The 26123-nt window shown below is 30.1% G+C and overlaps 1 protein-coding gene across 5 annotated transcripts in view; it reads left to right on the forward strand.

Annotated features, from left to right (window-relative positions):
• Positions 1 to 26123, forward strand: part of LOC148227207 (calpain-1 catalytic subunit-like) — a 179822-nt gene that overhangs the window by 110500 nt on the left and 43199 nt on the right. For all 5 annotated transcript variants that reach the window (XM_088201083.1, XM_088201087.1, XM_088201086.1 and 2 more), the window contains one exon: positions 7302 to 7473. In XM_088201083.1, the coding sequence (XP_088057209.1) occupies positions 7302 to 7473 (172 nt within the window). The remainder of the gene's footprint in view (positions 1 to 7301; positions 7474 to 26123) is intronic.

The following is a 26123-nucleotide window of genomic DNA, read 5'->3' on the forward strand; positions in this document are numbered from 1 at the left end:
CTATGACACCTTAGTTCGTAGCTTCTATAATATGGAATCCCCGAACAGCCAAATATTCCCTTTTAGTGGAAAAAATTCAAAAAAGGTATTTAAGATACCTTTACAAAAGGACATTTGGTTATTATCCGTACTTATATCACAGCGCCTTTCTTTTAGGAGCGTTGGGATATGATTCGCTGAGTTCTCGCAGAAAGCTGTATGTCGCTAAGCATGTTTTCAAATTACTAAAAGGTGCTGTCGACAATCCAGCTATTCTCGAGGAATTCCAGTTTTGGGTTCCGGAACATTTTCGAGAATCACGATCGAGACCTCTTTTGATGGCCGTTAGGGCTAGGACATCCGCACTTGCCGACTCGCCTATAGCTGTGGCCATCCGGATCCTTAATACGCTGACATTACATATTGACTTATTTAATATTAGCTACGAGGATCTGATCCAGTTTATATCATTTAATTTTAATATTTTATAATTTTTTGTTATGTTTAAGTATTGTTATATATATGTATATACACGTTTTTTATGTTTTATAAATTTAAAATTTGTTTTCAACCATCGTGGTGCATTGGGGTAACCTATTAGGCCACGATGGTCTTAATTTAATCTAAAAATAAATAAAATAACTAAATAACTTTATCATTGATATAACAATAAAGGCGTGACATTTCAGGTCAAATTACATTTTTTTAAATAAAAGCAATATTCATATCAATGATAAATAATACATTTGTATCAATTCAATCTTAATGGAAAAGATGTGTTATTAGCAAAATGTGATTTATTCTCTTTGGCAATGTTGTAAATATTTATATTATAAATTTAAGTCTCAAATAGTACAAAATATATGTTTTCTATAAGCAGTTTTTTACGGAAAATAGTTGGTGAGATTCTCCCCCCACTATAAAATCTGCTTAGTATCATAATAATTGCAGATAAAGAAGGAAAAAAATAGGCAGTTAGTAATACGTTTTTTATAATAAAAAAATAGTATTGCACAATCAAATACAAAAGTACGCAAATAATTATTCATACTTTAAACGAGCATTGGCATTATAAATCATAATTTTATGGCATAATGCAATAGTAGGCTTCCGGACGCCTCAGGCCGTTTTTGCTTTCATCAATTAGCACAAAACTTCTATCCCACAATGGCAATGTACAACTCTGAATATCAACAATTCGCATTTGCATATTATCGATTTTTCCGATTCGTTACAGGCGATTTATCAGTCGTACGTTTACGACCGGACTGCTGCGTACATATAAATCCATATCTCAAATAGTAATATTATGGCCAATGTAAGGCAATATTTCCTGTCAGATGTTCGGATCGAACCAAAGGCGGTTTTTAATGGCACTTTGTGGTATCTGAAATTGCCTCGACAGTTTACAATTGTGAATAATTCTGTACCGTTAGGCGTTTCTTTAGATCTAAACCGCATACTTCAATATCGTCCTTTGATAACAATGTATGTATCCGCTAGTGTGGAATGATGCAATTGTATGCACATATGTACGTGTGTGATAAAGGAAAGCCGAATAATTCATGGATAGCTTTACTCGTCCATTTCACATGTGCCCGAGAGGCTCGATAACAATGGAAATGTAACGTTACGGTGATAGGCCATTCTCACATTTTTTTCACTTGTAACCCGCATTGTTACGGTATTTTACAAAACTCATTGTTATTGTTATAGCGAGATATTCGCAACCATGTCTTCGAATCAGACGGTTAAGATCCGTTACGGTTACTTGCGTCTGATTTTTTTTATCGATGTAAACAGTAAACATACGAAAATGCAACTCCAGTTCAAACTAAATGCGTAGTATTTATTTGTATTAAATACTTTTTTCTGTAATAAGTTAAACTAGTTGAGTCTATTGTTTAGTTATTGAAATGAATGATAAAAATAACCAACTATATATTAACAGTAATGTTCATATCCATAAATAAATTGCAACACATTAGACATCAATGATCGGTAACACGCCAAACATGTAACAAACGCGTTGTTACTAGAGTCTCCAATTCGAGTAATCGAGTACTCGATACTCGAGTATTTTTGTCTATTTTTCAAGTACCTGATAATCGAGTATTTTGAAAATTACTCGATCAATACTCGAAATTAAAAAATTTTGAAATATTTCAGAAACAAAAACTCGGTCCGGTAAAGGTTAACGTCTTGCTTTTATTTGGCGTTTATGCCCGAAGTCCCGAGTTAGAGCGGTTACTATCAGGTATAATTTTTTCATAGTTCCATAGTTGCATAGTTCCGGTCGTCGGCTATGTTAGTGGGTATGACGGAGAAATTTCTTTTGTGTTTTCTATTCGACAGTCCCGACTTATCTAATTTATGTGTTGTAAATTGTTTATACTGATCCCTCAGCTTAAAATATAAATCAAAACAATTGTGTGTTTTAAAGGCTTTTAAGGTAAAGTCAGTTCTTTGCGAACCGTTTAGCTCCAGAGTTAAAGGGATTTACCCAAATACATCTTCGAAGGATATAGATTTAAATTCTTCGCATTAATCAGAAGGAGTAGAATATTGTATATTGTAAAGAAAAAAAATCTATTCAAGAAGAATTACAAAATGCTACGTTGTCAATAGTCGAAGGAAATAAGAGAAAAGCAGAGAAGGGAATGAAAGAAGAGAACATAAAAAGAGAGTTAAAAAAATTTTATATCTATAAAAAGCGAACAGATATAAATTAGAAGCCTTATCCAACGCGTTAATGACAATAAGACCAACATCAACAGCAACGGAAAGGGTTTTTTCCATAACGGGAATAATAAAACCAAAGGTTAGCAGTAATATTAAATTCGAGACACTTTTTGCATTATTGTTTTTAAAAAGTATGTTCGTGAAGTTAAAATAATTGTAAAAATGAACATACTAAGTATTTTATTTATTTATTTATATGTGCACGAATTTGAATAATAGCTATTTTGGTACATTTGGTAAATACTCGAAAGTACTCGAGTACTCGAGTATTTTAAAATTTTAATATTCGATACTCGAGTAGTTGTTGGTTCGAGTAATTGGAGACTCTAGTTGTTACGTTATATATTTTTTTAAATACGTTTTAACGTATCTTTAATAATAATACATATACGAAATAAATTAAATAATTATTAACTGCTTATTAAATATATTTAGTGTGCATTGAATTAAAAGTAAAGGCTATAAATAGCGTTTTTAATGTAAGTTTTTATTTTATTTAATAAACCATTAAAATATAATATATTAAGATTTAATAATATAATTTTAGTTTAAAAGACAACTACTAAAAATATATTTATATTACGAGAAATACAGTAGAACTTTGATTTACGAGCATAATTTGTTTCGGAAACGTGTTTGAACAATATTTCAAAACGCTTATTTATCAAAGCAAATTTACCAAAAAATAATCATATAAAAATAAGTGACACAAAATGATCTCAATTTTATAAATAATAATTAAATTTAATAATTATTTATATCGAAATCACTGCTGTCTTTTTATTTATATTTTTTGTAGAATTTAAATACAATGACACTTGCTTTTGCCTCGTTTTGAGGATTTGCTGAAAATAGGACATTTAATTGTCATTGAATAGATACATTATCGCACCACTACAGCCTTATAGTGCTTTTCCACAATTTTTTGTAGTGTTTCCCACAAGTGAGGGTTTCTCAGTTTCTTTCTCCTCCTCCTCAGACCAAATCTCTTCTGTAGCCTCGTTCTGTTGCTTGCGATACAGATCATTTACTTCTTCGGTGGTCAGGTTCTAGCCATGTTCTTCCACCTACTCTTAAATATCGTCCTCATTCATCTCCAGTACCATGTTGCTCATTCATCTCCAGTACCATGTTGTTTCCCAATAACACAATATTCTCTACTATTGGCGGTTTTTGTTTAAGAGCAAACCCATCAACGCAATTAGGCAACGTTTTTTCCAATCAGAATTAAGGGTTCTCTTGCTAATCTCACCACAAGCTTTATTTATTATAGCAGCTAACGATGTAAGGGTGAGATTTGTTCCGTTGGTCACATCAAAGCATCGCTAAAATAGTAATTCTGTGTGAATATTTTTAAACTGGGCTGTTGAAACTTGATCAAATTCGTCCTTGAAGTCTGGTGGATGATCAGAAGCAATAATTAACAATAAAGAGAGAAAAATCATCATCTCAGCTGGGGAGAAAGTAACACAATGCGTACTGCTCGAATTGCAAAATACGCTCATTTATCAATTCTTTGGTCAAAAAATTTTTTCGTGTTTTAAAACACTCTGAGGTTCATGATCTTTGGAAAATAAGCAAATTTTATTAGAATATTGCCGTTTTTACTAAGATACGTGTGATAACGTAAAGTATTTTATCTGTTTGTGATTGATGACCTAAACTGATATATTAGTAATTATTGGCAAAAAAATACTGCTGACTAGTCATAAGTTTTTTGACGAAAATTTTGTCTCCCACAAATAAAGTAACTCCAACTTCTATCTAACCATATCAGGAATACTATTTTATATCTCTTTTATACTACTGCCAACAACAGAACATTTTCTGACGATACTCAAGTAATAACATCAAGCAGTTAATTACTTGCAACATGCACTTAACAAATTTATCCAATGGACAATAAATTGGAAAACCAAGTTTAATGTACTTAGTTTCAATGTTTGACTAGAAACATCATGTTAGACTAAAACAATGCGAAATATATTGCCTGATTAGGATTTGGAATTACACAATGACATTTATATTTAATGGATAAAATAAACATCCAGGAATGTGCAGTTAAACATAAAAAAGATTACTGCAACATATTAGTATTAAAGTCTTCAACTTTCGGACATAATCCATGAGCTAAGACGCCTTAAAATAACTAAACCACACGAATTAGTCATTTAAATACAACATTTACGAAATTCTTGGAACATAATATCGATTCACGTAAACCCACACACTTTATGCTTAATTGTAACTATTGAGTACATTCTCAACAGTATTGTAATACTGATCAGTTTGATTCTATTCGGTTACATCATTGACTATCCGTTTTCGCTATTGAACTTTTCGAAAAATGATTTTAAGATGTATCCACTTTAAGAAATTTTTAGTAAATTTTCAAAATCGTATATTATCAATCGATTACGAAAATGTTTGACTGTTTTAAAATTTTTTATGTTAAATGACAAAAAGCAGAAATTATAAGTCAATCCTAAAATTACTTTCCGAATAACATTATTATAAAACGTACTGTTTTTGTTAAATATTAAGTTTTTGCTTATTACCCATAAAGTTGAAAATATAAAATACTTTTTTGTCTATGTCTTAAGTCATTTGACATAAGTGGAGTAGAGATCAAACTAAAATTCAACCGCCTTTTTTTTATAAAATGTTTATTTTAATACGATAATTAATTTTGAAAACATGCTACTATATACAATATATGTTACAGGCTTATACCTATTTTAATAGCGGTTGTTACAGTTTAAGGAGGAAAAACTGAGAAACATTTTACAATTTTAGGCTAAGAAAAAAATTAAAAAAAAACAAATTATGTACTTATTCAAGTATATTTAGCTAAAGATCTGGAACCATTAATTTATGTTCTTAAACTTATAAAGCAATATGTGCTTTTGCATTTTGGGCTTATATTTAAATTAAATGTTGTTTCTATATTTTTTATTATATTCTAGTATGAAAATGACAATATTTTTTATTGTTGGCTATTATATAGTTTTTAATGATGAGTATAAAAATATGTATTATATATTATTTTAGTAGCTTGGATGACTTGCAATTTAGAAATAAAGTATTGCTGGTTTTACTTTATACTGGACAAGCATATGATAGTACCGGTCTAATTTATTGTTTATATATTATTCGCGCTCTTTTTAATAATAATGAGGGTCGTAATAGCTGCAATCCTTTAAGAACGAAGCTCAAAAATGTGTTCAGTCCAGGTGTAAGTCCAAACATATAACGCTAGTTTTTCATTTTAAATTAAATGAACAAGGTGTGGTAAAGATTGTCTATGTTATATCTGGATTATTTTGCTTAATTTACATTTTTCACCTCTTGAAATATTTATTTAGGTTTTTTAAAAACAAACGTGATTTATTTGCGATTGGTAAGCAAAATAACTGTATCATCAGCGTACGCATAAATGCATGTTTTTAAATTTTGGGTTAATTTTTGTATACAAGATAAAGAGAAACACGATAATCGCTACATGTGAAATGATTTTCTAACAAAAAAAAAATCTGCATTTAATATTTGTGTCCATCTCTATATTTATTTGATATTAAGGATCATAATATAGAATATATTAATGTGTATAAAATGGTTTAACTCTTTCGACGCTATGAAGAGCGTGACGCTGAAACACGTCTGAGTGTATGTACACCGCCGAAGTCGACGAATCATAAAGAATAAACAACACAAGAGCTTCGGCAATAATGTCAGCCTTTGAGGCTTGTTACCATAACCCTCGGATGGTCATAATGCCCACGATTTCAGAGTTAACGATTTTTTGATGAGCTCGTTGTCAATAATTTACAAAGGCTCTGTACGCACCGCCGTCACTACTTATCACACAGAGATGGTTAACATTATTTCACGTGTAAAACATCAGTGATTACATTTGTTTTATAAAAAAATATTAGTGGAAGAATACCAAATACCAGATACATTTTAAATATTTTTTTTTATCTTAGAAATAAATTTTAATTTATTCGTTGTAAAGTGTAAATATCATTATATATATTTATGCATTTTTTCAAATATATTATAGTATATTGTATTAGTGTCACACATACATTTTAAAACAAGAACTATATAAAATATTTCTTATTCTCCATAATATTTATATTAGAGCATGCAAAAGAAAGGTGAAAAATCTTGATGTGACTTCTATATTTAAGACCTCATATTAAAAATGTTCTCATATATATTGCGTTTTCCTTGTCTTGAAATATTGTAAAGAAAATATGAATAACAATTAGTATCAATGTTATTCATTTTATCAGCAATTAAATACAATATTAATTGAGAAATTAATTACAATACGGTGTTTCACCATCGTTTGCAAAAAAGTTCTCACAAAAATTACATTTAATATACTGTACGTTATGATATTTTTTGTGGCGGCCGAATAACGATCCAAATCAGTATTACACAAGTATTTTATAAAGTGTTCCATAAATCTAGATACGACGCCTTCTCACCACTTTATTGTATCATAATTTTCAACAAAGAATAATGGTGTAGTGTTTTTGATATTACCTATTTATATATCTGTATATTTTCAGATACTGGACAACTGAAAGGCCTAGAACTGGAGTTTCGCATTACCAAGCAATCAAAAGAGCGTGTCGAGAGAAGGGAATCTTATGGGAAGATCCCGAGTTCATCGCTGGACCAAAGGCTCTATACAAACACAAAAAGCCTTCGTTGCAGCCGATAGTATGGATGAGACCACACGTAAGTCATATTATTCGAATGCATAAATTAAATTAACAACCATTCGTCAACTGAAAAGCGCTCGTTTCAAGCATCAATTAAAATTGAAAGCCAAAGTGCATTAAGACGACCTATCTAAGAATACGGCGAGATAGAGATTCCGTTGAAGTAATTGTTTTAATTGAAATCTTCAACGCTCGATTGGTACCAATTAAAATTTTATTATGTTTGCATTATATGTATTATACATCAATCGTGCGGAGGATTGCTAGAGACGAGCGCCGTGGCACTTATCTCGATTGTCACTTTATAGAATTTATTTGGAAATATTGCGGATAAATACGTGTACCATAAAATATCTTATCGATCGATCTTGTATTGTATGAGGGAATAGGGTCGAGAATGTCGCCTCATTAAACTATAATTATAAGTTGTAAATCAGCGGAGACGCTACAAGAGACATATACGGTCGCGAATGATCACATAAAGACCACCCATTGTAATTTGTTTTACGGTTTTTGCTTATAGGGTTTTCGATTAAATATGCATATAATATATTTAAGTGATATTTCGCTTATAAATCACTCAACAGTTATTCTAATAACATTTAATTTACCATACATTAGTATAGCAACATATTTAATTGTTTTCTGGAAATTCATATATTAAGTTATATATATAATAATATTTTTTTATTTAACTTTACAGATAATAAAGAAAAATCATGAAACACCATATTTTTAAAAAATTCTGAAAGAATGATACATACATTTATCATTTTTACAGCCTAATTTACTAAATAGCTATATGATTTTAAAAAATAGAAATTTTTTCTTAAATACGATTTTCAATCGCAATGAATTAAAAAAATATTTAATATATTAGGATTATTTATTTAATTTAACATGATAATATTGAAAAACTGAGCTTTTTTTAATTTAGTATATATATATATTTAAACTTATTTATTTAAAAGCGGTTTAAATAAAAAAAATATTTAAGAAAAAATATTTCTGAAAAAAATCAATAAAAATAATAATATAGGAAATATGAAAAAACTCGTAAGTTTACTTGCAAAAAAATAGTTTTTCATTAATTTATTTCTCTTACAATACAATATTTATTTTATTGTATGTTACACAAGTTTAAAAAAATAAGTGTTTCATACCATTTTATATTTATTATCTTTAAATTTAACTTAAAACTATTATTATATAATAATATATATAGTTATGAAAATATCTGTGTAATTAAAATAAACTTTGAGTAACAAATCTATAGTTTTAAATTTACACAATATCAAACATAAGTTTATCAGAAAAATATATAAAAAATTCGCGTTGAATGGCCAAACAAAAATCGAACTTTTCTATATAATCTTTAATAAAATTGCAGTAAAAAATGGCGTAGATAAATTGCTGGTTTTATTAGTTCAGTACTTAAAAGTTTTGCTTTTAAAATTTTATGTCATTAAAATTAGGGTGCATGAAAAAATCCACTTTTAGTTTTTTTATGTAACATAGCAGTAAATATTATTGAAAAATCGGGGTACGTAGCCAAATTGACTTTGCAGTATCCAGTTGATAGAGACAGTGTTGTTTATTATGTTAAAACAAAAATAGTTGTTATTTAAATTGTCGCACATCGGTTAAAACGTATTGTCTGTGGATCTCCGAGCTGGACCAATGGATGCGAAGAGAGAAGCGGCGGCTTCTGCATCCTCCGCAGTCCGCCTCCTTTCGATTGAAATTTAAATTGGAGGGCTCTTGAAGATCTGACGCCTTTATGTTCAATGTGGATGTTTTGAAACAAAATGTCTGAGGGGAATTGATTCTTGTTTGCTCACGTTCCAAAATTACGTTCTCCAGGGTAGATTTTTAATTAATTAATGTACTTATTAAAGTCCATGTGATTTTATTGACATCGACACATTATTGAGTAAATTAATAGTGTAACAGCAAAATATATTGTAATAAATTTTCATTTTATTTGTAAGATATCAAAAAATTCGTATTTTCCCGGACAAATTCTTATTGAGGGGCTTAACTCTGGAAAAATCATAGCAAGAATATATTTTTAAAATTAAAAAAAACAGACCTCAAATAATGAATCTAAACTAAACTACAGTTGTTTGAGACGTACGTTTTTCAGGTATTAGTTCCTTTAGCCTTTTTACTTACATATTATACAATAAATAAAAAGAGCGGAACATTGCCTTCAAAAGCACCCATTTTCTCGGTAGTACTTTAAAAAAAAACATTATTATTCAAAGGGGCAAATTGTAGTTTTTGACGTGGCTTCGTTTGTGTTTAAATTTGTTTGCAAATTATTGTTGACTATACTTATTGCTTTTTAAGCGTATAAAAATATTAGATATTCAACAAACGTAAATTATTAGCAGTATATTTAGGAGTTTGACTTAAAAAATCAGATCGAATACCTAAGGAAGAGGCAAAGATATAGCAAAAATTAGCAACGACACTAGCTGAATTACATGAATTTAACGTTTTTATATATTATATTATTGGTAATTTGACAACTAGATTTAATGCAGCAAAATAAATAATCAATACATTCAGTTTCATATGCTTTTTCCTAAAAAAAACTATGAAAAACAGTCTTAAATCTATCCTGAAAATACATTTTAAAATATGTCGTTTTGGTTAAATCACGTCGGAATATATTTTCACCTGTAGATGTATATTTTTAACAGTGTAAATATAAATTATCTGGCAGGTGCTAGTAAAATTATATGATTATCTATATGAAGTACATACTTATCATTATTTATTTACATCTGATGTATAAATCTTACAGCGAATGCGTATTTTTCAGTAAACTTATATTTTCACTAGTTAAGTTCATTAGTAAATATATATTTCAACAAGCGAAAATATAATTTAACTGATCTGCGTTAATATGCTGCTCTAAAATGTCTATGAAACACAATTTGACAGTTGCGAAACGTCTATTTGCTGTTCAAATCCAAAACTAAAAGCAATTACAGTTTTAAAGCTTTCATTAGGTCAAATTTAAAATACAAACTAAGTCAACTCATCTCTCAGGGGAACATAAGTGAAAGAATAAGTAGATACAGACATTGTATTTCACATATTGCTCCATAATTTGTCTGCATTTAGATTTTACACTATGTTTTAAAAATAAAATAGTCATCCTTACCGATATTATTATGGACTTGTAATATAAGAGGCTGATCAAAATATCTTCAAACCGAATTTTGGTCAATAGGAGAGTGCAAAAACAATTATCACTTCTCAGAAGGTAAAAATTCACGTCAAAAGCAATAAAATCGTGTCGGCGCCGTCGCAGTGAGAACGCTCGGTAACGAGCGCTCTCACTGCGACGGCGTCGGCACGATTTTATTGCTTTTGGCGTGAATTTTTGACTTCTGAGAAGGGATAATTGTTTTTTGCGCTCTCTTATTGGTCAAAATTTGGTTTAGATGTACTTTATTTGATTCTCACACGTAATATTTATATAAAAAGTCTTAATATTAACGCATAATAAAACACCGCAATGGCACAATTTTATTGCTTTTGATCTGAACTGAATTTTTTTTTATGGCAAAACACGGCTAATTATCAGTTAAATGTTATGAATAGATATTTTTAATGTATAATTAAAATATTTCGCATAAAATATGATTTCAAAAAATATATCGCAACGGTGGCTAATTTTTATATTTATTTGTACCATAGAAATGGTTAACTCGTACTTATTATTATTTATTTAATAAATTATATTACTACGTTAAAAAAAATAAGATAATGCTATTTTTGTCATGAGGCCCGGAATCATTGTTTTTCGAAGGCCTGGGTTCAATAAAAATTACTTTAATTTGAACTACTCGTGTATCTTTACTTTTCGAATATTTTTCATAAAGTTAAGATAAATTTATATTTAGAACTGTATTTTCATACACAATTACTCGCTATATTAAATCTAAATATACTGCTCTTTAATTTTATATACATACACATATGTATATTATATAACATGTTTATATAATATATCGTGAATCGTGATTCGCTCTATTGCTACGATAAAATAAATCGATATGTTGTGATCCACGAAAGATCACAATCGCCCCAGGCGTTGGTAATTAATGTGAAAAATTAGATTAGATACATACACGCACTCACACACATATGTAAGCAAAAACATATTATTTTATACACATGTGTAGCATCAACACGAGCGCAAACACATAAAGGTGGATTTATGTGAAAAACGTGTAGGCGCAGCTTTGACGAAATGTGCGTCGATCAATTAAGCAGATAAGTGCGATCTTCGTCCACTAAATCACGTTTTTCGCTCCATTAATTACATTGTAAACATTGTCGGCGGCGAAGCGTGTCCAATCGCAGACTATGGACGATGTTATTAAGCCTTCAACAGAAGTTATCGGCCAACAGTCAGCCGCGCAGCATCCTTGACCCCAACGAGATAGTAGTTTTTCGTGCCCCTGGTGATCGTTTGCCAATTAGTATAATACCTGATTTAACATACGCCCTTCTGACAGATATTCAAGGATAAACCTAAAATAACATCATTATTTATATCTCAATAATTGTATATATGATATATAGTTATTAAATCATCACAACGGTGTTGTTCTTGGCAAGATAATTAAAATAAAAAATCATACTTCATATGCTTCAAACCATATCGATCAGTAACAACCGTTCTGCTGTTTTTTTAATTTGATGACGAAAAGCTCGTTACAGGAAAACAGGTAGATGTAATCTACACTGCTTTTAATAAAGTTTGTCATGTAAAATATTATATATTTTAATTACTACTATTTATCATAATTGCAGTTATTTTTATATCGAGTATCTAACTGGACTTTTGCGGAAACATTCAGTCAATTTTGAGCATGGCGTGAGAGAAGCTGCACGATCGCAACTGGTTCCATTTCCGGACTGCAATAGATCAAAAAGCATGTGCAACGAGCGTCTAAAATATCTATAATACATCCATCCACATACATACGTATACGGTTTAATATGCACAATTACCGATATTTCGTAATATCCAGTGAAATATTGTGTTTTAATGACTTCACGATAACCGCCGGTGGAGAATGTATTTATCATCGATCATACTCTGTGTGTGTATCGTTTTATGCAAATCACGTTCGTGTATCATAACAGTGTATCCTGACAACAATGATACGAGACGTTCAACCATGGAGATCTAATTTTCTTATAAGGCTGCGATATAATAAAAAAAAGCTCACAACAACAGCCTCCGATTGACTAAGTGGTCGCAATGACACGACTTACGTAACGGCCGAACGAGTTCGTAGCTTGAGGCGCACGGTTTCGATTGAAAAAAAATATATCGACATAAATAGTAGTGGATTTGTTTTTATATGGTTTACAATGGTGCATTGCAAGCAGCGTCATTCATTAATAAATTTATTGTGTGTAAAAAATGCGGTCGATTCATACCCAGCGTGAAGGTAAAACGTCAGTTATTTTACTAACGTTGATTTATTCTTTTTTTGTTAAATGCATTATAATGGTACAGATAATATCTCTATATCATTTAAAGAATATACACATACTTATTTACTGTTAACAGTAATGTACTCTGTAATGAACATGACATACAAGCTTTCTATACGTTGAGATGTTCCTAAACAAGGACACATTTTTATTTCTAATCATATAAACTAAAATTATTTGTATATAGACCCTCAGATTGAGTGACCATAGTATATATTTATGTATATAATTTTTGTTTTATACAAGAAGTTCCAACTGAAGTCGGCCGAGATCTGCGACTTCGAGTAAGCGACCACACTGTCGCAAATTTCATATGCCGCGGCTTCTGTCACGTACAGCGGGCATATTTGCGCGCGATCGTAAAAAGTGCCAAATAATCGCAATTTTTAAATGGTCATATTATTAAAATTACGCTACTGATAATTATACAAGTTTGTGTGGGCACTCACCAATACAATATCAATGAAAAGTATTCGGTCGTAAATATTCAATTTACGCAAAATCTTTGTCGGCTTTTGCAAAATGCCATAAGGCATAAAAATGATACTTCAGAATACGAACACCACATCTGTGACTATCCTAGAATTTGTCGCCATCGATTCTAAATAAGAATTCGTTATGGTGTGACATTTATATAAACCGATCTAGGAAAATACATAAGGATATTCGAAACGATTTTTGTAACAAAATCAAGTAGCACTAATTATTTTTTAATTATTTAATTTTATATGAAAAAAAATATAGTAACGATATCTGTTAGAAGAATATACTATCAAAAATATAATTAATCCTTTTTGGTGCCCTAAAATATTCAAAGATATCAATAAGATTCTGTTGAATCTGGTATTATAACTTGACCACGTGACTACGATGCAGTGCTCGACATGCGTGTTGATCATGAGACGCCTACGCGCATACTGAAATTGAACCGAGCTACTCGTTTCATCTCAGTTTTCAAAAAACCATATCATTATCTCTCTCACTTTCGTCACTTAAGAGCGAAAGGGGAAGTATCTCACCGCTCGCGCTCGAAAGAGCAGCTCCGACTTCGGTTTCTTTGATTTTGGTCCGTTTGCCGACAATGTTCGGAAGCGCTCGAAGCTGGCCAAGTCGACTGAATTACCCCAACTTTACCTCCCGTTCTCGGTAACCTCGGACAACTTTTGAGAGATTTTTAGAACGGGCAAAACCGAACTCGACCGAAGTAACCCACTATATTCTCCGTCCTTGGCCAACCTTAGCCAACTTCCAGAGGTGCAGGCATAAGATTTTGGGTGTAAAATAATATGTACTAATAAACCTTTTTATATTAATCTTAAAAAACTGCATAATAGCCTTAATTTATACCAATTAAATAACATTGTCATTCTCATATCAAAATATACAATAAAAATAGTTTGCGTTATTTCAATCTTATATAACGGAGACTATAAAAACAACCTTAAATTGAAATATAAGTAAAAAATGTCAAAATACATAAAGCACATGATTTCTGATCTTCAGCTAAATTTATTTAAATTAGTACTTAATCCATTATTTTTTATTTTCTATTTTTTTCCACTAAAATTGCAGAAGGTTTTCTGTTTTTAATTTTTACCAGTAACGTTTTTTATTTATATTGTTGCTAACAACAAAATTTTAAACATGAAAATAGTTACAAATAAGTAGCATGTATTGTATGTGTTTGTAAAATAATTCATCGTATTTAGATAAAAATAAACGAGAGTAGGGTTTCTGAATACATAAACTATTGCAATAGATACGGCAATTTGTATAAAATGCTTTGAAAATTAAATATGTATAATTTACAATTGTATTGTATTATATTGAGAAGTTTAAACTGTTTAGTATCAATAATAATGTTATGGAATCTTACCGATTGTGCCAAAATTATGTTAAGAGTATGGATGCTCCGTGAATAATACGACTGTATGGTCAGCTGTAGCTCTATCAAAAATCGTATTTATTACTATTACGATACTTACATATAATAGTTACCATAAAAAGAATATGACACAATTTATAGCTAATTTGTTATAAAAATATTCTTACGAGTATTACATATAATCAGGGCTTTTTTTAAACTAAATAGGTGCCAGAACTCACTTTTTTTCTAGCATTTTACTAAAAAATAATATACCCAAATATCATTTAAATTTAATTTAAGGCAATTTTTCCTATGCCACGAAGCGCATAAAAAATTAGACAAAATTTATATGAGATATTTATTTATTTCAAAATTTACTTATATGAGAGTATTGACCGAAGTGTATTCAAACCAAATTTTGGTCAATAGGAGAGCGCTTACCGAGCGTTCCCACTGCGACGACGCCGACACGATTTTATTGCTTTTGACGTGAATTTTTGACTTCTGAGAAGGGATAATTGTTTTTTGCGCTCTTCTATTGGTCAAAATTTGGTTTAGATGTTCTTCATTTGATTCTCACTCATTGAAAATCGTAATATTGTAAAAAAAATCGTAAATGAAATTGTAGTTTATTATCTTTTCATATTTTGCATCCATACTTTATATAGCTTTTTATAATACTAATATTTCCTTATTTACTGTCGTCGTTTCTGTTATTGTTTTTGTTTTTTTCGTGGGACTGGCGATTGAGAAGTAACTGAAATTTTCTTTCATTCTTTAATTTGAGGTTAAACTTTTAAACTTAAATATATAGAAAATAAAAATAATGACGTCACAATTTACGTAAAAATTATGCAGATTGTCAATCGCTTTTTAAAAATAAAAATACCGTAAAAAGGTGCCGGAATACCGTTCCACCGCGGTACATGAAAAGTATTTTTATTATTAAAAGTATTTCGTCAATCAAGTTAGGGTAGCATCAAATTCGGCATAGAATACATCAGGAAACTACTTCGCGATTAGATTAGATAATCTGACTTGTGACAGCCCTGTATATTTTTTCATCAATATTCACTCTAAAAAAACGTTATGTCGAGTAGATCTACCTACCATTCATATTAACCCGCCTCGTTACATTAGCGTTGCAAGACAGACGATGATGAACTCGCCTCGTCTAATTTTTTCATGGTTACACTCGATTATGCCGAGATCAATGTTCGTGCCGCATATTAATTCCGAAGATTTAACCCCGCAACGCCGCGCCACTCTCGCGATGTTAACCTCTGCGATCTCATCGCGGCGTCTGGGTTTCACGGATGATTTGTCATCGAAAGGGTTAATTCGGTTATCGCGTGCCGTGCGACGCTTCGGCTTATACAACAGACACACGCAACTTTAGAGCTCCTGTAGAGACCGCTTGCTTCTATGAAGATATTACGAGGAATATTCAAAAAGTAAAGATGCAATGCTCGTGTGCTTAAAATGGCAATTCTTATCTTCAATGATCCGTGTGTGCGAAAGTATACAAATCTTGTTTCTGTTTATGGCAATGACGCTACGAACAAATTAAATGGTCTCGTTAATGACATGCGTTGACATTGTTAAACTAGTAAAAAATTTCAGTAAACACAGTTTTTGTGGGTTTATTAATTAATAAACATATAGAAAATCTATAATAGTAATGAGTCAGGAGATAATCTTAGTAAATAAATTTAATATGAAATAAGTCTATAGAAATAAATCTATTTTAATTTTTGCTTTGTAATAAGTACATAGATATGTATATAATAGCTTCAATAAAAATAAGCTAGGGCATTTACTGATTTAAAAAAAATATTGCGAACATAACAATAATGATAATTCAACGGCGCCTCTCGATTAATGATTAACAAGAATCGTGCAAGTCAACACCGCAGCATCACAAAGGATTCATCTGAGGCACGAAATAGTGCAGCGTTCATTTCGCATCATAAAACCCTATAAATATTCATATTACACTATTACTACAGATCGAATCGTCCGACCGTGATGTTATTTATTGTTGTGAATTATAATACGGCAAATTAATTAAAAAATAGAATCAGAATTACAATTTAATAATAACGATTTTCGAGTAATTGAATCTGAGAGTTCTCATAGTCGTAATATAGGAAAATTAATTTGCAAACGGTGTTACTGGATGGTGCGACGTTTTCCCACGCAGATTTATTAGAAGTGAGTTATTGCAAGCCCGACGGGCTTTAGGACTCGTGAATCATAAAAATATCTGATCTTGGCTAGGCTCGCCCTTTCAATCAATCCGCGTCGTATATATTTTATAGTTCATTGTAACAAAGAGCTTTCGCTAAAAAAGTTTTTAATTAAAAACCGGGATCACAAAATGTCATGATCGTTGATATATTACATTTTATTGTGTCAAAAATATATAAGATAATCCCAAAAATAATATATTGAAGCACTTTAAATATATATTAAAATATAATTTATTTTTTGGGTGTAGTCGAAAGACGGTCAGGAAAATAAAGTTAATGAGATAAAAGTTCCTTGATTTTATCGAGAGGCAATTTCAATATATGGGGATGCGCATTGTCTGTTCTAAAGCTATTCGACTTCTGTTGATAAGTGCAGGCCTATGTTTTTCCTTTTTGTGCGAATGGTCCAGCTTGCTGTTATTATTTGGCTAGGTTTAGGAGTATCATATTGCACAGTCCCTTTGCAATCACGCCATACACTGAGCTCGGGTTTCGATGTGGATTTTGCTACTTAGCTTTTAGATAACCACTGTCTTATACGATGATTGTTGTCGCTTAGCACCCATTTCTCATCTCCAGTTATCAAATGATAAAGAAAAAGCGACCAGCTTCAAGATGCGGATACGCGCTGACTTGTTTTTTTCGCTCAATTCGTGTGAAATTTATACACATTGTTTCCAAGCCTTCCCAATATTTTTAATATGTCTTTGCATTGTTGATTCGGACTGGTTTAGTTTCTCGCCAACTGATAGATATTTTGAGTAGGATTTACTGCGTATATTTTTGATGGTCTCTCACATCAGGAATATTCATGATATCGTAATATCACATAATATTTTTTTAATAAATTTTTGCCATCTACGGGTATTTAAAAAATTAACTACTACTACACATTTTTGTGGTAGTCATAGCTGCGAATTTTTTTTAATAAATTCATTTAATATGCAATTTTGTAAATTTTTTTATGACTTACTGGCTAAAGAATGACTTATTGTTAAAACTTCAATTCAATAAAAAAAATACATATATTTCAGGATTACCTCATATATAATGATTTAAGCTTCGATTTAACATATATTTAAATATTAAAGTGAAAGTTGAATAATTTGAGTAATTTTTTTAAATTTTTAGTAATAAATTTTTTTTTTAATCTGCAAAAATTTAATAATTTTTATTACCTTTTTTTTCTTGTATTAAATTTCGATAATTAATTTTACGTATTTTTTATATATTTTTTGGTTTCTGTAAAAAAAAATATTTTATAAAATTAATATATTAACATATTTTTTGTTACGTACTCTTTGATTTATTGATATTATTAAATATGACATAAATATATAGCTATATTAGATACCTTAAAACCGCGATAGATCGACCGCCGTACATGTACGGCGATACCGCCCAAAGGGCTAATCATCATAATATCTTTCCTAAAAAAATTCTCCCTTACTTTTTAATATATCTATGTTATTCTTAAATTAATTATCTTACTCACATACTTTTTAAACTATCACTAATATATTTAAGTATCATTTCTAAATTAATAAGCTACCATAACAATAATAATCAAAATCGTTATAAATGCTAAAATAGGTAATTCAATTAATAATGTAAATTTAAGTAAAGTCTGTATTTATCGGGCTAAAAAAATTATTTTATTTTAGTCAGTTATTATTTAAAATGGTAAGAGTCATTATTTTTATGTAAAATAGTTTATTTTTAAATTAAACGGTCAATTTTATATTTTAAATTTCAATTTTAAGCTATTCGATATTTGAATATTTTATTCGTTTATATTTGGGATGAGATATTTTTAATTTTAATTTTCTGATAACATTAAAAACTGACTAAAAGTTATGTATTATTTCTGTAGACTAAAATTTTATATAATATTTATAAATAAATGTATCGTAAATATATCTGCTTCCATTTTAGTTAGATTATATATTATAGGACTAATTTTAAAAACACAGTTGTATATAATTATTTGTGTATTATAACGCAGTTATCTACTGCTTAATTATTTTCAGCTTAATTATGCTTATTTTCGTTTTAAGAAATGTATATTTTTATTCATTTTTTTTAAATAGCCATATAAATTACAATTAATAACTGACTAACAAAATAATTAAAAAAATAACTTTGCTATTACCGAAAATCCAGAAAATACTCATATTTCTGAGTGAATATTGTGCAGCTGGTTACTTCTTAAATTACTGATATTATTTTTTATCTCTTTCAAATTATTACTAATAAGTATATATATGATAAAAAAATTGATCTCAATGAGTATTTGTCAAGAGGTATAATTAAAATTAAACTTCGATTGAAGGTTTGAAATACCTAATATCTTATTATTTTTTAGTCTTTACATTTTATATTGCTATTTTACATAGCATTGAATTGTTTACCACCTGCAACAGGATCGCAAGTGGTAAGGTACCTTGTCACGTTCTGTCCTCATTCTTAAGGTTTGAATAGCGTAGTTCGAAAGGTCTACAGTGGAAACCCAGAGTCCGTGGGCTTAAGCTACGTCAGCAGACGCAAGTTTGTATATATAACAAAATGCACTATTATTAAAAACTGATCCTAGCTTAATAAATTATATATATTGCACTATTTCCTAGACTGAAATATTTAGTGGTTAATTTTTATCCATTATGTCTGACGAACCTAGTTGGTACAGATGTACCCTGTTGTAACGCATTGGGCTTATGCTTGGCAACATACAACGGAATATTAATAAAAATACAGAAATATGTGTGTACTTGTATTATTTATTTGTACTGTGTTTCAATTCATTATAACTTTACGAATTTTATAATAGAATACTTCATTATTTACTAATTGATTTTAGAATAGTTATTACTGACCACTCATTCTTAAAAAAACTGTCTTTGGTTTATATAGATTTTACAATTTATTTTTAATGTTACCGATTACCTAAGTAAGCTATTTACCAGTCAAATTAAATTACTAAAGTATCAAATTTATAAGGCGTTATAGCACAACTTATGCTAGATCATAAATACATACAAAATTAACGATAATATCTGATCTTCACGTATAAATTACGCTTTGATAATCTGATAAGATATACCTACATACGTATATCAATTATATAGCTCTTCTACATTTATTACAATTATATTACATTACAGTTTATAACTGAATTTATAATATATTATATTACAATTTATAACTGAAAATCTAATATTTCTAGATACACATTTTTAACATATTTTCTTATATACAAAAAATGTTTGTTTGACCTAGAATGCGATCAGCTGTTTATTATTTTCTCTTATGACATCTGACCCACAGCTTCCAGCGTCTTACGCTCAGATGTTTATATTTATTTACTATGTTTTAAAACATTCATTCTAATAATTTTCACAAGGTTAAACTATCGATCACGTCTTTTTTTGTTCCCCTTTTTTAACCCTTAGTGTATTTCACATGCAAAAAGAATTACTGTGTTTAAAGCAGCATATATTTAGCTTCATAAATCACGAGAATAAATTGCTTTCGTTATCTGTTCGGCGTTAAAAGTGAAACGACACTAGATAGGCTGTGTATTTTTTAAGATACACGAAATTATTGAAGCGCTGTTGCTGCGCGTTTTATTTTAAAATAATATTATTTTGAGCAGAGCTCAAGTTTTCACGCTTGTGAAAATCTTCAAATTTATTTTATTAAGATAAAAATGTTACGTGTCGAGCCTAAAATGAGTTTGCTGTCAACTGGTGAGATGAAATTTATTTAATATAATTTTTATATCAAGTTAAATGTGATATTATATAAAATTGACTTTGATATCTGACATAAAAATATAAGTTCTTTAACAAAAATATAATTATATTTGTTAAGGATCCAACCGGCTGCACCGTTAACATTTATCTCATTCAAACGACCAATTAAAACTTATGAAAAGTAAAGCCTAACGATGCGAGATAGATAATGCGCATATCCTGAGTAAAAAAGGCTATTTTCATCTACTCCTTGTATTAACGATCTTCAAAAGTTTCAATTCAAGGCGTGAACATATTTTGTTTGATGAATCATCAAGAGATGCAATTGGTCTACCAACATCCGCATCTGTGAATCGCCAAAGCGGCCTTGAATCAAGAGAAGACACTTTGTCATATCGGCAGACGATAAAACGATTCGAGACGAGAGATGGTCAGACACGAGCTCAGTCAGACAAATTACTCTGAGACCGAGATAGACCCGCATTGATAGGAGAAACATCAGAAGATCGCTTAGAAGACATCAATCCCAGCTTTTTAACCAGCATTCAAACTACGAAATTTGAATCTCTACTATTTATTTATCGTGATAAATTGTACATAATAAAAATAAACTGTTACCAGCTTTTCCGGCGTCTATTTTAACTTCAAAGTCATACCCCTTCGGTCGCAAACCCCAAAATATTTTAATTTTAGTAGCAAAATTGAACTGAAAAAACTGAAAAATTATTGAGAAATCAAAAAAAACTTCCGCATTAAAATTACATATATAATATTTCTATGGTTCTGGTCCGTTGTACTATTTTTGGTTAGCGCGTTATTTTTATTATTCTCGGTCTAAGGACCTCAATGTCAGCAAGCCTTTTAGAGCAATGTAGCTTGTTACCATCGCAGCCTATAGAGTGATATTTAATAGAACAAGTTATTATACTTAGATATTTAGATAAAATTGTTAGGACTTTAAACAACTCAAGTTTTTACCAATGAACTTAGGTCAGTCAGAGTTCTGGTACTAGTGTTTTTGCCCATTAGATAATTTTATTTATTATATAATAGTATCTGAGGTACTATGGGGTATGTTACTAAATTAATGCGTATCTCTCTTAAATAATTTGTAACTGTTTTAGTTTTCTTAAAACGAAAGAATCATACCCTTACTAGTTTTTATGCAATTATTTCCGCTCATTCTTTGTAGTAGTAATGACCCGTTTTTTTAGTAATAGTGTTAAAGGAATTATTGCGCATTAATGAAAATTGTGTCTTTGAGTAAAGCTCTGTGCGTAATCATTTTCTTAGAATAGATTAAGTATTTGTCATCACTTTCTTAAAGTAGACAAATATTTTATTTTCATTTTTCCAACCCTATGATAAAAATCATAATTTGGTTACATTTTTTTCAACTCTAGTTCTTATTTATTTATATTTTTTTTCGTCTAACGAAAACAAATATTTATTATTGCAAGTATAAATATACTATTTATAAAATATATTGGATAGTAGATACTATCCTTATAAAATTACCTCCTTGATTTATCTTTAGCGTCAATAGAAACAGCAAATCGATTTATAAACACAACTTTAAACGAAATCGAAACGTGCGCCCGTGATAAGAGACGATTTTCATTTCACAAAGAAATATTATAAGCACGTGTTGCATAAATACCAGTCTCGCAACTTAATTGGCATACCGCATATGTAAAACAATTAGTTATTTCATGCACGATAGCGCTATTTTTTACTCCCCATTACGAATACGTTTTAATGATAGACTCGCGCGTCTCGAAACATTCTTAAAAGCTCGACTATTTATGACTTCAAATCGCCATTTGCAAAGCTCCGTCCGACGATTACGTAGCAATTAAATGAGCTTTGATCCAATTTAATCGTCGGATTGATCATACCATTTAATACTAAGTAGTGTTACTAACAAGACTAAATCATACTCTTTTTATTGATTAAGATATGAGCATTCGTAAAAATAAATAAATATTCTGCAATGGTATTTATTGTGAATTATTATATGGTCAGCATTAGTAGTCAATTTATTACGACTATATGTATTTGTACTTTTTTCAGTGTTCGTTCTATGGGGGCATTGTAAACAAGTACGTTTTTCTATCAATGATTTATTACAGGCGAGCAACAAAACAATCTGATTGCACTCATGGTGTGATTTTAAATGGGGGTATAAAGTATTTCTCTGTGTGAAGTCCACACCGCATGAATTATATATGAGATGTATGGAGAAAGAACAGCCACTGCTAAGATCGGCTACACATAACCTTGATAAACAAAGGTGCATGGTGTTTTGCGAGCAACCTAGAAAAAAATGCTCAGATATCACATACATATATTGTATTTACATCAATATGGTTCTATTGTGTATTATATTTATTTTAAAATATATTAAAAAATTATTATTATTTTTTAATTAATGATGGTGAAAAACCTTGCAGTGATAGTATAATTTATATGTTTATAATTACTTTGGGAAATAATCTTTTGCTATGGACAATTAGGAAAGCGGGAACATCGTGACTATGAGATAATCGATTTTGACATGATACAAGTTTACAAAATCAATGCATACATATTTTCTAGTTTCAGTCTATAATTTAAGAACTTATCATAAATATACTTCATTATATTTGATAATACTGTATTGATAAAATAATCAAATAATCTGTTTAATATTTTCTGAATCTTGAAATACATATTATTTCTTATGTAATTTATTAGATAGAACAGATGACATTATAATTGATTACAATACATTTCTTGAGTTTGCCCCTAATATTCTTAACGCATTATCTCTCGCACAATCAGAACTTTGCATTGCATAAAGGATAAAAAATAACAATTTGAAAGATATCTGTCAAAACAGCATCTCCGCCGTCTTTAGCTTTCGAGCAGTGAGCTTTTGTTGAAGCTGCTGCTCGATGAATGGAGTGTTTTGACCCTGACCAAGAGTCAGGAGCGGAAAGGTGATGGCCACATTACGCGTGACGCGATGAATATTAAAAGAAATGGCCAACAACGGTTCGGCGAGCCGTTATGTAACCTCACAGATGAAAAGTTCGACACGCTCTCCTTCTTTCTATTCATCTCTCAGGCGGAGACATCAACGAACGGCTGTCCACAAAACGTTTAAATCGATTTGCTGAGATCACGACGTGTGATAGTAAAAAATAAGGCTAGCTATTGTCACTCTTGGATTTATTGTAAATAACTTTAATTGGTGTGAAATGATCATGATTCTTAATAATTGCTTTGACAAATAAAGACCACCCCAAATCCAAAATATTGTATATCACATGTTAACTGCACTTACTTATGATAAGCAAATGTATATTGCTCATACAATTGATCCTCCTGTTTTCCAGAGTTGTGAAAATGCTCTAAGATCTGACAATTACAGGAGTTGCTTTCAGCACCTGCAAAATCATTTTAAATTATATTGCATAAATATATTTTAATCATTGCAGGTGTATGCTTCTCGAGCAACAATATGGTTTCAATATCATTGGACTCTGATGGAGTGTTATATACACATATTTTGAAAAAGCATTCGATAAAGTTAATCATGCTTTACTTGAGAAAAAAAATGTGTTCTTTGAATTTTTATTAATAAAAATGCGCTATTATTAAAAAAACTTTTTTGACCAAGGATTTTCAAGGCTCGCCTAATAGTCAATCCACCAGCTTATCCGCTGAAAATCAACAGTGTCGTATTAAAAACATCTCATTAAAATCATATGCGTCACCATATACTCAAATGTCAAAAAATATATAAATACTCATGTTATTCATAAAGCTCTTTCGCACATGCGCCGGCTGCATTCCGCCCCAATCTAGCAAAAGCCATATTGTTTTATTTATGACCGCGTAACGTAAATCAGCTTACACAACACGAAGCATTTCTGAGAGACAAGGTCGCCATCGTCGTTGAGCTAATAACATTTTAAGGTGACCATAATCGTATATTAGCCGGTGTGAATGCCTTTCCGCTTGTTTTATTAGCAGATAACTTCCTAATTGGCTTTATGCAACATCCACCTCCTCCAGCTTTTGCCTCCATAAAGCGGAGGTTTCTCGGGTCAAACAAGGTGATGTGGACTCGGCGATGCTAACGAGCAACCAAGCCTTTTGCCGACAATAATGCAAATGGTCCATCGGAGAATAGGCACAAACGATCGACAATCGCAATCTGGTACGAATAAATCAAAGAAAAAGGCGCGGAAGCTTTCGTCAGGATGGAGCTTTACATTCGACATTTATAACTCGGCCGTTAACGATAAAATCGTTTTAGGACTCTTGACTGATCAAGGCGTTAACAAAATATTAATTGAACTAAAACATTATTTAGTTTATGCATATTATGAATGTACATATTAACGGTAAACTTTTACCCTAAAACTATGCTGTGACATATAGTTAAATAAAATAAAAATATGGAACCAAGTCATGTTAAACCGTAAAATTAATAAATAATGAAGTTATTATATCAAAAAATATTATATTAACGAATATAAGTGTTTTCAGTTTCAATGCTAGTTAGAACCATTGATTATCTATATAGATTTATGGCACAACTTTAAATTATATCGTGTCAAATGAGGAACAATCCAAGTTCTAAAAAGCAGTCGGTATCTATGTAGAGTCCTTGCTGTGATGAAGTTGTAAATTTATGAGTTCTTGAGTTCTCAAAATAAGTACTAAATTAAAATAAGTTATTAGGTTTTAATAGTTTTAGAGTCGTTTTAAATACTATTCGACTTTGACTTGTTTAATTATCTATAATAATTAGTGAACAGCACATATTTTTTAATTATTTTAAATGCAAAATAGCTTAAAGCTATTGTTTATTAATTTATTATTTAATAAAATAAAATACTACTGCAATTCTAATTACACAGTCCTGTTTTTTAAACACATATATAATGGTTTTTGAAAATAGTGATTTATCTTAAAGCTTCTTGAAAACTATTCTATGTAATCAATATGGGCATTGGTAAAAACAATTAAAAAAACACACAACAATTAAAATATAATTAAAAATATATTGACAAAGCCGCATTGTTATTGTATGTATATATGTATCTATATTTACTAGCCGATTTTTATTGTATAAGATTAATCTTATGTAAATATTTTTGTGGGCGGATTGGTTATTATACTATATTGTTTTAAGACAACTGCTACCACTTTGTATTAAATTTATTTCGAGCATGTCAATTTACATATGATGAAAAAAAATATTACATTTTCG

The sequence above is a fragment of the Plectrocnemia conspersa genome, unplaced genomic scaffold, assembly GCF_051122295.1.
Source record: "Plectrocnemia conspersa isolate PC_06_02 unplaced genomic scaffold, ASM5112229v1 ptg000013l, whole genome shotgun sequence".
Taxonomy (NCBI): domain Eukaryota; kingdom Metazoa; phylum Arthropoda; class Insecta; order Trichoptera; family Polycentropodidae; genus Plectrocnemia; species Plectrocnemia conspersa.